This window comes from Protopterus annectens, chromosome 7.part0, assembly GCF_019279795.1.
Source record: "Protopterus annectens isolate FY-2018-M chromosome 7.part0, PAN1.0, whole genome shotgun sequence".
NCBI lineage: Eukaryota > Metazoa > Chordata > Ceratodontiformes > Protopteridae > Protopterus > Protopterus annectens.
Genome location: NC_056739.1, coordinates 799,391,509 through 799,406,334, shown reverse-complemented (window position 1 = coordinate 799,406,334; position 14,826 = coordinate 799,391,509). Strand labels below are relative to the sequence as shown.

The following is a 14,826-nucleotide window of genomic DNA, read 5'->3' as shown; positions in this document are numbered from 1 at the left end:
TGTAGGAGCTATTTATGAGGAACCTCTCAAGCTACTGCAGTTCCATCTGTCCCTAGCAGCTGTCACTACTGATAATGGGTTCAAAAGTACTGACTTGGGAGGTGGGGGACAGCTCATAGCCACCGTAGCTTCAGCCTATTTCAATGAGTTGGAGGCATCATACAGCAGCAATTGCTCTGGCAGAGCTTACAGCTAACACATGACTGGAGGAAGGGTTCGGGGGGGGAGGGATCACTTAAATCGGGAATCTTGACAACAATAAGGACTGCTTGTCCCACTCCTTATAAACCAGATAAACTGCACAGCATACTTAAATCAACATCTTGCCCCCCCCCCCCGAAAGGAATTTCCTTAGGTCTAACATGTACTGTTCAATTGTAACACTTTTTCTACCTAACCCCCTCTTCAAGAAAGTGGTTCCAATCATCCTTTACCTCTTCCACGGGTAATGTGCACCCCCTTGATCTGCTTATTCTACCCAGCTGTAACTGAAAATTCTATAACTGTATCCGCTTGTTCTCATCTGTGTCATTTTTTGTTGTTTACTTGGGAAAATCTTCATTGGTCTTTTTACCAACACTTATGCAGTGGCATAGCATTATCCAGGTCACATAATACAAACAGATCACCATAGTTTTTATCTGGATTATTTCACTCAAATTCTCAATGAAATATTACCCTTACTCAAATGGAATTCTAAAAGCAATGGTACAAACATATTGTTACAATTCCTAAAGCACGTCTAGCTTACACAAACATCTTACTTTATATATCTTAGACATGAAATAAGAAATAAATTTGTCATGAATTACTGGTTACTCTCATCACTTTTAATAAACAGGACCCATACCTCTCAACTGCCTAAAATTTATCAGCATGTCCAGATTTGTCCCTCTTATTTTTGGTCTGCTCCTCATAGAATTAATGGTTTTCTGGCAAATCATTGAGGACTGCAGTGATTAAAGACAGACGTTTGAATTTTAGACTTGCTATCCTTCAGAAAATGAATGCAATGCAAAACCTGGTATTCCAGTACTGCACTCTTGTGTGTGTTGCCCTTAGGATGATATGTTAAACCAAGGCCCCATCTGCTTGGATTGATGTTAGCTCAGATGGATGTAAAATACCTCATGGCGCCTATCGAAAAGAGTAGAGGTCCTTTATTAAAATTCACAATACATACATTTTATATACAAACTTTTGCAGCTTATATACAATTATTTATGACTAACTTACATATTTTCAAATTTTTTAACTTTTGAATCCCTCCACTCCTTCTTCCACATCCAAAATCTTATTTTCTTCAAAATTTCTGACAGTATCCATTTCCCATTAAATTTGATCTCATTCATTCTTTCACTCCAGACAATCTATACTATATAAAACAATTTTTCATCTAATCTATCTACATCATTTTATTACATATTTTCATAGTATTCATATTCTATCATGTCCATCTTTATACTTTTTATACTTTGCAATTATTTTATACATTCTTTTATGCATATTTCTTCCCATAACTGATTTACTCTTTTACACTTCAAAACAGCATGCTCAGTAGTGTCCATTTCCTCACAATACGTACAACCTTTCTTTTATATGGCATATTTGCCTTTACTGGAAGCATATTTATGGATAATCTCCACAGGAAATCTATACATTCCACGTTTCACATCTTTTCATTCTTGCTTTTACAGCTTTTATTTTTCTTTCTCCCAAATGCTTTCAGGGATAAATATAATAAAATGTTTCCATTACATTTTCATACCATATTTTTGCATTTTTTTCTATATTACTTAAATCAGTCTTCCATTACAGTATTTTCTCTTGATATTTTCATTTCCGTACAAGCAATTCTTTTACTTCTTTTAAAACATTTAAGCTTTGCCCAACTTGCTTTATATTTTTCTTATTTTTATTACTATTTTTTCCCCTGTATTCCTGTTAATACTTTATATAAATTCAGCGATTCTATTTATTAAACCCAGACCTCCTTCTTTTTTTCATAACAATGGATTCCTCTTTTAATAGGTTTCAGTCTTGATCCCAATAATTCTTTTTCACATTCCATTGGTAGTGTAAATACATTTGCAAGATATGCCATTTTACTTAATATTATTGAATTGAATAAATGGTACTTACGTATTATCGCAACCACATTCTCACGGTTGCGAAATTCATAATGTGTCATGGAAAACAGTTTTATTGAGCTGGAAAGGGGTGTAAGCAAGTAAGTACTGCTGTGGCACACACATTATGAGGCAGGGAGAGGAATAAATGTCAATTTTTCGACACCTCCTTGGCATGTCACACTTTCACGGTGAACTCCACTCTGCTGCACCACTTGACATATCCTGGCTTGCTGATTACAACTGAAGCAAAGGCAGGTTAACAGGAACATTCCCTCTGAATGTTCCTGGCCAGTGCTTAAGTTTTATTGTATTCATCGCTCTTCTTATAACAGGCTATGTAACTGCTATTTGGCCCGTAGGGGAAACAGGCAAGTTTTAAACTTTTACTTTTCAGAAAGAGTAATTCCTGTTTTCTGCAGTATCAGAATAAAGAATTAGCCACTAATTTTGGCCTCCTCGTTGCATTCCGTTGGTTAATCATTAACTGTTTGTGGGTGTGGGTGTATGTGTGTTGGGGGGATCAGCTGACGCTTCACATTGTTTACTCTTCAGATTTAAAAAAGGTTTAGTAAAGAAATAGTCATCGTTGTGCATATAAGGAATAACGTTCTTACTATCAGCAGCAACTGTTTGGAAAGGTTTCGCTACTTGTGTTGAAATTCAAAACGTTTGTAAATACGACAAGAAGCTGCAGTAAATGTCTTTAACTGCATAAAAATATTCATGGTTGCGATAATACGCAAGTACCGAATAAACATACTTTTTTATACTTAAGTGTAAATGTTATCCGGAACATACAAACAACTCTTATTTTTATCATATTCTTCCACTGTGTCACTCTCTGTTGCTCAGTACCACATCTTATTCACAAAATTTCTATTTCTTCTTTATTAAACTGAATACCCTCTATTTTTCCTGAAAATCCCAGTCATTTACTCTTTTCTTCATTAATACTAAAACCGAATACTCCTAATTCTTTAAGTGTGTTAGCTGTTCTAATCTATTCTTCATTTTTCACCACTACTACTAGATCATCTGCAAAATAAAACATTACTGGAATCTGAATTCCTTCAGGTGTGCAAAGTTTCACTTTCTCCAATGCTAAATTCATCTTGTTAAATTGATCACATTCATAATTAATGCCAATAAAATACTACTTACTGGACATCCTTGTTTGATACCACTTTTTATTTCTACTTTCTCAATCAGCTATTAACTCCTAGTTTTATTTTATTTCTTTTATACACAAATACCAAAATGTTAATTTTATTACTTACATTCTTTTAAAATGTTCCATAGTATTTCATGTTGTATCCTATCAAATGCTTTACTTACATCCCCTTTTAATATTTTTGATTCTGTTTTTCTGTTTATTACATCATCTACCAATTCTCTTATCATTAAAGGTTCTCGACTCCCTTTCCCTTTTAATCCAAAAATTGCTTCATTCAGTGACTTACTAGCTTTGCTTACTATTCTTTTTTCTACTACCTTCATAAAAATATTATAATCAGCACTGTTCTACACTAGTGGTCCCCCGTTATTTTACATCCATTCTCTCTCATTTTTTCCATATAAATTTCATTGCACCCATATATATGCTTTCATTACTCCTTTTTCGAACCACTCATTCATCACACCTAAAAAAATATTTCCGCCATTCTTGCATATCTCTATATATTAGATGTTCAATTCTGTCTAAACTTGTAGCCGATTCTACATTTACTATTTTCAAAACCTTAATTCTATCATTATCTTTTCGACCATTCTCTCGTTATCTTCTTCAGCTTATTTTTATAAGTTGCATGATTCCCTATAGTTTTCCATTTGAAAAAAAGTTTTGAAAATATGCCTTTTTATTGTCTGCATTACTTTTTTGCTTATTAATTAATTTCCTTCATCGTTCCTTAATTCTCTTATTTTCTTTTATTTAACCACTTTACTTAGGCATGGTGTTACTTCTTATTTTCTTACTTGTAAGAATATCTTTGTTTAAATATTTTTTTTAGTTTTCTCTTGATTCATTTCACACAACCTTCTTTTTAAACAAACTTTTCTTAATTACTTATTATGTCTTTAAAGGCTTGATTACTGATCTCCTAATATGTCCAACTATCTTGCATCTGTTTTGTCCTCTGCCATTCCAATACCACTTTTTTATATTTTTCTTTTAAACCAATCCACCAACTTGTTCAATCTTTACAAAATCTTCTCATGTCTACATAATCTAACCATAACGGATGTATTACTTTCCTTACATAATCATCTGTTTCATTAGCACTTTTTATACCTCTACCTATTTTATATAGCCCATTCTCTCTTGAATCTCTATCCAAATTGCTATACGATCTGAGAAACCTACAATTTGAACCCCTTTATTTTATTTTAAACTTTCTGATAATATAAAATAGTCAGTTTCAGTTCTCAAATTGCCCCATTTGTATGTACAGTGTTTGTTTTCCCCATAAATATATTGCACTGCTTTTAATCATACCTGAAATAACTTTTACATCTGCTCCTTCTTTTCCCCTGTGTCTTAAATTACAGTTAAAATCTCCCACTACTATAACTTGCATATTCAAACTAACATAATCACTGCAGTGGTGGTGCTGCGGTAGCGTTGTCGTCTCACAGTAAGACGTTGTCCTGTTCGATTCTCAGCTAGAGCGTCTTCTGTGTGGAGACATGCGTGAATGGGCGTACCTTCGTTGAAGGTTGTGCATCAGGGCCGGCAACTCGGCACGTAAAAATCTACTGCCAATCATTAGCGGACCGGAGTTCCGCTGTGGCGACCCCTAACTGGGAAAAGCCAAAAGACACAACATTCAAACTAACATAATCAAGCATTTTCATAAACATAATCTCTCTCAGGTTCTGTAAAGTATATGCATAAAGTGTAACCACCCTATCTAGTTCTTTCATCTTGTAGCTAATATTAATATTCTTCCTAATACTAATGTGTAATCCAGAACATCTATAGTCTTTAAACAGAATTGCTATTTTTTTCTTCTATGTTCCATGTCACCCTACCTTCCCATAACTCATTTAACTTGTATTCTTTCTTCTGTTATTCTTATGTCCGGAATATTATGTTATCCAAATCTAACAGTCTACACCATTCTTACTTTGTAGAAAAGCTTCTATTACTTTTATCATTTTCCTTTTTTGTTTTTCCTATACCTATATCTTTAAATTTCTATCTTTCACTCTCTTCCCAATGGAATTTATTTTACTTTTGGTTCTTATCCATTTAGCTTCCCCTTCTTCACTTGAAATACTCAATTCTATCTTTCTTGTTCTTTTTCTTTCCTTTATGTTCTTTTATCTCTACCTTTACATCTTCCTCATTACTATTTTCTTTTTATATATCTTCTGTGTTTATCTACTAAAACAATCTCTCTTACTTGGTCTACCTTTTGTTTCCTGCGTATGACTCTCTAACATTACAATCCATCCATGAATGTCCTGTTTATTTACACTTTATACATTTTTGTTCACATTGTTTTGCTTCATGACCATTTTTACCACAAATGAAACACTTCTTTTAATCACAGTTATTAATTGGTCATTTTTATCACAATTATTATCACAAAAAACATAAAAACATATCCTTGGTTGACGCCAGTATTTTAACCAATCCTCTATTCAATTCCACATTAATTATATTGGGCACATGTATTACTTTCTCATTTTCCATTTGCAGTATAACACCACATTCCCATCCCCATCCTCTTGTCCATAAACCTCTATTGTTCTAAATCTTTGTATCTTTGTAATGTCCATTACACCCCTACACACAGTTTTTAAATCATCTTTTAAATTATCTCTTTCAACTTCAGTACGAAATAGTATATACATTCTTTTTTTGCTTCTCTTTTAAATGCTTGTACAAATTTAAGTTCCAAGGATTCACATACTTTCTTTTTTCATATCGTTCTAAAAATTTTTACATATACTGGGCTTCTTCAAAAAATGTCACAAAGAGTCCTTGTTAATACAAATAAATGCTCTTATCTTTCTGAGTGCAATACCCAGTGCTGAAATGATGCTGTCCCATATTTCATACTTGTCAAATTATTGTTTGTGTTGCTGCTTATTCTTACTTAATGTTTTCTTATTTTATTTTCTTCTTTTCTTTCACCATCTCTTACAGTCTGTGCATATGACTTTTTTCTATAAAATAAAAAAACAAACAGAGCCACAGCAGAATGACTGCATAAAACAGGAACTTTTAATGGTGGTTCTGGTACCTCAGCAGAATTGCCTTCAAGGAATAAATTACACACCAAAAAGCAGTAAATTTATATTTGAACATGCAGGGCAGGGTATTAGATGATAATGGAAATCAATTTTTTTTGTCGGCAGATTTTCCCCCTTTTCTGATAATGAAAAATTTGGTCAATAATTTGTGACCTATTATTGGTCAAGATGAAGTATTGGGAGAGATTTTTCCTAAACGGGTAGTTTTTTCTTATGGCAGATTTTTGAATTTATAGGAAATTTTAAATGTAAAGAAGGGTCGAGTTGAGAAAGTTAATACGAGATCCTACCCTTGTGGGAGATGTAAGATTTGTGGCAAAATAATACATTTAAGTGGTGGCAGTATTAATGGTAGGAAATATAGGGCCACTGACCACTTTGATTGTCGTTCTTATGGAGTGGTGTATATCACAGGTTGTAGCTGCACACCCACTAAGTGGCATGAATGGTGAAGATGCGAATTTTGGAACATCTCGGGGATCGTATTAGGAATTACAATTTGGACAGCCCAGTAGCCCAACATTTTTATTCAGCACATGCAGAGTCTGACAGTAGTTTTTTCTTTAGTGTTTTAGCTAAACCTCAAAGTGGCTGTAACGATTTTATACACAAATTATTAGAGATGGAAACCAAATGTATTATAAATTATATGACTGTACAACCTTATGGTATGAACTTAGAGAGAAAATCTTAATATGTTAAAAATATTACGGAGCATTTTGAATTTTGTATTTTTGTATGTTTCAAGCATTGTATTTCAGGAGGCTCTGTTTGAATATGCATGGTGTGGGGATCATCTTCACTTTTTAATTGGGTGCATTTAAATAAGGTGTGATAATTGCTTCATATAAATTGACTACTTTTTGGTGTGTAATTTATTCCTTGAAGGGAATTCTGCCGACGTACCAGAAGCACCATTAAAAGTTCCTGTTTTACACAGTCATTCTGCTGTGGCTCGGTTTTTTTTTTTTTTTTGCACGTGTTAGTAGATGTGCATTCTTTTTTTCCTGCTCTTATTTCTTGAACTTCCTCCTCTTGTATTTTGTCTATTATTTCACCCCACGATACTGCCTTTTCACTTTCTAGCTCACTCTGCTCAATTAATTCTTTCAAATACACATCCCACAACTCTCCCGACTGGGGGGTTGTAATAACACATTCAGGTGCTGTAGGATCTGTTGTGAACAAATTTTGTTGGAATAGCTCCTCCAAATCTAGGATGCTTACTCCAACCACTTCTTGCCTTTTAACAGGCTCTCCTGTTCTTTCTTCTCATCTCAGTTCTCCTCACTCCATAAATTGATCGATTCATTATTCACCATCTCCAACTTCTCTGCTGTTTGACTACCACTAGCATTCAACACCTATAAAATGCTTTCTCCATCCTCCATGCTTGATTTTCTGTTTCCTGCTTCTCCGAGGTGCCTATTTGCCCATACCAGAAGATAGGAAGTGTAACAGTGAATCAAGTCCCTGTTCTTGAACAGTAGGGGGAACTTCCCTGATGTCCTGGGCAAATTTCCCATAGCAGTACAAATACCACCTCGAGTCTCCCCCCAAAAAGTGGCTACTAGCTTAGTTGGACAAACCCGGTTAACAAAGGATAAGTAACATAAATAATGTAAGTAAAATAAAATGTGTCCCCATTTTTTGGCCTTTGTGACAGATTCTTGTGCTAAAAGGCTGATGCTGAGAGATATGACAGGACACTTTAGTTACAATTACAGAAGCTGAATGTATTTTACTCATACGATACTCTACTTACTGTCTTGTGTTGCTTCAGTTCATCAGTTACATTTCTTCACTTTCTGGTGCTAACAGCATTTATACTGCAACTTATCCATCTGGTCTACATTCCCAGCCCATAACCACCACTCTCCACAGGTCTTTCCAACCAAGCCAATCCTAACCTTGAGCATCTCGAATTCTGTTGCATTCTTCCAAATGCCTTACAAACTCTCCATCAGCGTACAGGCAGACATGCTTGACCTACTACCCTAAGACAATACAATGCTAAGAACTACCCACTACACTACTACCACTATCTACTAGATCTTCTCACTACACCAAAGTGTCTTCTACAATTTAATTTTTTTCTTTGCCTTATAGCACCTACTTTAGCCTTCTCATTAACCTTTACCTTCTAATTCTTATTTAACTTAACCCACTCTTATGTCTTCTGGGCTCACCCTTCCAAGGGAACACCAGTAAATACAAAAGTTACATTCTTCACTCGGCGTGTTTTCCACACACACAACTGTCCTCATAAGTCTGTAATATGCCCCGCTTCCATCCTGAAGTCCACCAAATCTACCTATCAGCATGACCACCAGGTGACCAGGCACACATCATAAAGTTTTCCTCAACTTTCTTACAAAGAAGATCAATATATTATACTGTTACTTAAAAGACGAACATGGCCTTCCTTCCTTATCTTGGTATATGATGCAAAATTAGCATACGCAACTATCATTCATCCTGTTCATCCAAACAAGCACATCCATGCAGTTCGTCAATACTTTGATACAGCAATTCCTTATCAAAAGGCAATCCACACCACCTTTTACACCTGTCGGACTTAGACAAATTGTTCCATTCAATGAATTAAACTTAAGTTTCATAAAAAGTCAAACCCTAAGCAAACTTCATGAACGCATAATCTAAACCCCCAGAACACACATTTCTGTTACTTAACACTTTTAATCACATAAACAAATGGACATTTACTATACCGTAGTTTATCCTTAATCACCCATCTCCTGTAAAATGTATTTGTCTCTCACTTTGCAGATCAAACGTAAACATAGAATATGGAATTTTACGGATGTGCACTATTCACTGTTCCATTTGACAACAAATGGGATTTACATGAAATCCTAGCACAGTTAAAGTATTTCAAATTGTTACTATGTCTTTAATTAAATAAGTAATCTAAGCTTGCTAGTCGAGAAATTGTACGGAGGATTCATGATAAATCTCCCCTTACTTATTTAGGTTAAACTTTACCAACTTTCCCATTGAAAGCATTGAGAGAAATTATTCTCTTGAGTAATAATAAATCCCGACTTTTAAGTTTTTACAAACAATTGTACACCTGGTCCATCTATCCATTCATCTACAACTCCTTTTTCCATTTTTACAAATGGGATTGAGGTGTCACTTCAACAGTGACAATCATCTAAAGCCAAGTTTCACACTGCCAGGTGGTTAAGTCCAGCCACATCTGTTCTTCAATACCAAACACTTGCAAGTACACTTTCATCTGTGGTGTATTTAGACTGTCTGAACTACCTATCGCATTGTCTTTGGAATGTGGGAGAAAACCGGGCCACCCAGAGGAAATCCCATGTAGACTCCACACAGAAGGCAACCCAGCCAAGAATCAAACTGGGGATAGTCTTGCTGTGAAGGCTACAATGCTATCCCCTGCAACACCATGCCTGGTCATCATACATATCATAATCTATACCTTTTTATAAAACAAACATTTCTTACTGGATTTAATGGTTTAGAAAGCATCATTAACATGGCTAGCTGTCATAACCTTTAAAGGCACCATTACATAGCCAGAATTGTAGTCAAGATCCAGTTACTGCAAAACTATCCAGGGTACATAGCACATCAAGTAATGACTGTCATTTCAAATATTAATATCATCCAACTAAAGAGATCAGTAAAAACTTAGGTACAGAGCCATATTAAATAACCACTACTAGTAAAGGAGTCCAAAAAAGAAAGAAAAAAAAAACATCACATCTAATATTCATAGGACAGAGGGATAAAGCCATGACTGCTGCCAAGGTGACTAATGTTTGATAAGTGGCTCATGCAACTGATGCAGCTAACAGAGGAGGATGTCAGTGACCAGCTCTGGAGGAAAAGCAGCACAACTGGCCATGGAATGCCACAGTCTCCATGGAGGAGAGGTCAGCATGAGTGTAAAAGATGCAGCTTAAGGGTGGACACTAGTCTCATCAAGCTATACACAGCTGCTGTCTTCGCAGCTGGAGTGCAAGATACCCAACCACTTGATGAAGGTATAATGAGCCCCAGAGTAATGCATCTTACTTATCCCCCTTCTCCATAGAATAAAAACCTCCTAAGTTCTGGGATATCATAGAGGTCAAAAGAAACCCTTACGGCTGTCTGAATGATGCCCCTCTCCTAATCGCTTTCACCTCCATGGTTACACAGGACACTGTGTCTCAATGAAATGAATGAGCTCAAGTCCATCTGAGGGAGGCTTGATGGCCAACAAACATGGGGGCAAAAATGTACCTAAAAGGACATTTTCTTATGGCAAATAAAGTAACACCTGATTATTACAAGGCTGTACCCTATCCAAAATAACTGGGAACACAGGCAATTTGCCACTTGGATAAAAGCCATCAGTAATGGCATCTGAGGTAAACCTCTACAGGTCCATTTGGCAGTAATCATCATTAAATTAAAGATACTGCTAATCACAGAGGTACAGAAAATAATAAAGGCTATACTCTCCTTTACATTTATTTCTTTCCATGCAGACTGCCACATCACTAGTACTGCCAAGTCAGTACACAACTATCCCTTTCTGCATCAGCTATCAAATATTCTAAACCTGTGAACCAAACGCATCATACATGCTTGTATAATACGAGTCTATTACGTAGCCTAAAAGTGTTATAGCATGCTTTCCCTATTTCCCCTAAGTAACACCATCAAAAACAATGCCACCTCCTTGAAGATCCACTGAGACAGCAGCCCAACATTTTGAATGCATCAGTCAGAAATTATATGTAATAAATCTCTCGGTTATTTGCATTGTTTACTTTATTACACAATGAAATGCAATCAGATGTCCTAACAGCACACTATGCAAACCAAGTCTAGATAAATCATTTAAGCAGTAAAAAAAGCATGGCTGCTTTCATTCTTTCAGGTTAATTTGTCCCTATGCAAAAGTCGTCACTAGTAACGCATATACTTGGAACAACACTGTTGGCTTGTATACTTACGAAAAACATGGAACCAAGTAAGCTGTACTTAACTGCTCTTTATGTTCAAAATATTTATTTTCTCTTTTGGTTAAATAGTTAAAACCACCTTGGTTTGAACAATGTCCAAAAAATACAGCCTTCTCCGTCTAACACACCATGTCTCAAGGTACTTTTTTCATGTCCCATCCACCAGTGAAACCAACAGTTGTGCCACAGATTCCAAATGCTCAAGACTCAACACATTCTCAGAAATCTCATCAAGTTTCTGCTTTACTGCCACCATGGTAGCATGTTATTCGCACAAACACTGAACTTTCAACTTCAGCCATTTGGAAATGCCATAAAAAATACTGGCAATATTCCTGCAACTGACACAAGTCTTGCCTTTTGTTTCCTACAACATCATAGTGTACATTTCTTTACCATTTAGATGGTTCAGCGTTTTGGTACTATAGTTACAACCCTTCAGTTGAACCAGCATCTCTTCCTCATCACTCACCATAACTGCCTCCTAAGTAGCACTTGCTACACGTTTTTCCATTTCTTCTATCACCGTTCAGACTAACACACTTTCCCAGTGCAACTTTTTTTTCCTAAACTTTCATGGAAATGCCTGGTATAACTCAGGACAAAAGGAAAGACAGAGAGAGCAACAGAGATAGACAGTAATTACCTATACTACACAGAGGACCTGAGCAGACAACTATTCATGTGAAACCCTCACAGACTTTCTGCACACCTTTTGAAAGGCAGCATTTGAGGCAGACCATGCAACTGTCTCTGCAGCATTCATATTAACTAAACATATCCTTGTCTAGGCCTGCAATGTCTCCATAACTCACAACACTCTAGATGGGGATCTTCCAACTGTTCAAAGGTTTATATGTTTATACAAAGCTATCACCTTCTCAAAAGATTACAGATTTAGCCAATAAGGTCACAGAAGATGACCCCCTGAAGATGGTCTAAAAGCTCAGAACGTGACGGTAGGAGACAAGAGTTAATCTGGAAGATATAAACAAAATAAAACAAAAAATTTGGAATAAGCACCCCTGAAAGTGAGGTAATAGTTTAAAAGTTGATGGTAGGATAAAAGTAAATCTGGCAGACACAGAACAGTTTCAGTTTGGGTTACACTAAATGAAAGGGAAATAGAAGATTTTAGAGGAAAGAAGAAGCAAAGAAGGAACAATTAAGGAGCAAGAAATTAAACTGTTTAGTCTGGCATAGTTAGACGTTTGTCAAACCTGGAATGAATTTACAGCACCCAGAGTCTACTCACCTCATTAAAATCTGAATGACACTAGGGTTTTATTCTGTTTAATATGCAACAGAAAATGATACATGGGCAAGAGAGGCGCTGGATAAGGAATTTATTCCCGAGTCTTGACTTAATATTTTGTATTTGTTAAGACTTAGGTCTTTGGAATGATTATTAATTGGGGACTGTTTCTATTTGAAGAGAAGGAGGCAGCAGTGGACAGTATATGACACGGTTCGGAAGTCAAGACACAGAGCACTTGCTGGAGTCCACAGGCCACAGAAAATAAGGTTATGTTTTTCAGATTATCAGAACAGGAGTGGTTATTTAAACTTTTGATTTTTTTGGTCTAAAACACTGGAGTTTTTTTAGCTGAAAGAGTTATTCAGAGCTACGTGAGCCAAATGTACTCCATACTGTGGTGGATGAAGCAGAGTAGATGGGATATAGGATGGATTGGGATCTGGATGAGAATCCATGACAGATAAGACAGATGCAGAAGGGTTTTCTGACAATATCAGAAACATGTGGATTTAAAGACAGTTGCCAGCTAACTATATGCAGTAGAGGATCATTTAGTTTTACCAAAGGTGACTATATGACATTCCTTTGCATTTAGAGTTTGACCATGATTACAGCCCTAACTGTTTTGAGTAATCAAGGCCTTGCTGGAGTATTAGTGAATCTGAGGGAGTGGTCAGGAAGATGCCTAGCTTGCATTCATGGACAACTTAAGCTAGGATGATTCCTAAACTGCAGTCATCCATGAATTTAGTTAAAATTTACTGGCATTTGCCTGTATGTCAGAAAAACAGAATCCAAGGAGAAGAGCTTCAGGAAATAATGGATTTGTCCTATATTTAACACAAGGACCTCTTAAACCCAAAATAATAATACCTCTAGACCAACAAGCTGTTATCTATACAGGATGATGATCAAGGTCTTGTTTTTCCCTGGTGACGGCTCTTCCTGTACATCACAAAATCCTGCCACTTCCTTCTGCTGTTCTATTACACTGACCCATACTTTTAAGTCATCTAATATGACCATCCCAACCCTGGTTCCTTTTCTCATTTGTTCCTACTATTTTATCTCAGAAAATGCATTGCTTTATTTGTTTTTCTGTTTCCCCAGACACTTGGTCTTTGCATTTTTTTGGTTCTGACTTTAAGTAGTTATACTTTCATCCATGCTTCCATTTTGCCAAGTGTTTGGGAGTTCAACACTATCACAATCCAACAATCCCTGTATTTCTCAGAAGGTGTCATTGTATAAAACAGCAGAGGCTGTGTTGCTCACAGCTAACACAATCCCAACCTTTCCTCCTGGGTATCACTTTAGTTAACAGTGTAGGAACAATGTTGGAATCACACACTGTTTGCTCTTAAGTCACCACCTACAGAGCGTCCTCCATGGAAAGGGTGGGGACTGCAGTGGGTTTGACCACAATCAGTGATCCTACACCACTACATATGAGACCCATTCTGGGAAAGGAAAGAGATCAATGAGATAAGACATTTAACAACTACTGTAGTGCCAAACTCTTCCACCAGGGTCACTGTATAGAACTGGTGCAAGAAAATGGGTCACTGCAGGACATCAGAACTGTTGCATAACCATCTTATCACTGTTAGGCTAGTGCACATGGATTAGTAAAATGCATGTATGTCTTTAAAGGAACAGTTCAAGAAAGGCATCGCCGACTTGAGACATGCACATCATTCTGGTTCTAGCTTCTAACAGAAATCATAATGGAAAACAATTACAGTACTATTTATAACAATGTAAACTACACACCATGATAGAATCACCCGAATTAGTCTCTTTAGTCCAGATGTCAGTAGCTGTGTTAATGTCATGAGGTATAACATTGATGGGCCTTGAAGAATAAGGCACGCAGGCACTGTCTGCTGGTGAGATGTTGGAGTCCAGCTGTGACCTCTCTGCTCTGCCCTCTGTATGGTCACTTTCTGTTCTGGGACGACAGCTCCAGCCCTCTCTCTGAGGGCAGGGCAATCTTCCTTGAAGTGAAGATGGTAGTCCAGGTGGTGTGGTTGTATAGCGTGGTGTATGATTAGTGCTGTGCAATACAGAAGAGGTGGACAACGAAAATGAAGATGATGAGGAAGTGCATGTAAAAGCATCTGGAACTGGACTTACTGTCTCCTAAAAAAACAGCAAGAAAAGAAAATGA

At 36.4% G+C, this 14,826-nt stretch overlaps 1 protein-coding gene across 5 annotated transcripts in view; it reads right to left on the bottom strand.

Annotated features, from left to right (window-relative positions):
• Positions 1-14,826, bottom strand: part of KDM6B (lysine demethylase 6B) — a 175,710-nt gene that overhangs the window by 106,836 nt on the left and 54,048 nt on the right. For 4 of the 5 annotated variants that reach the window (XM_044077326.1, XM_044077328.1, XM_044077329.1 and 1 more), the window contains one exon: positions 14,430-14,798. The exons of the other annotated variant lie outside the window; for it this stretch is intronic. In XM_044077326.1, coding sequence (XP_043933261.1) covers positions 14,430-14,798 — 369 coding nt within the window. The remainder of the gene's footprint in view (positions 1-14,429; positions 14,799-14,826) is intronic. 5 annotated transcript variants of the gene reach the window in all.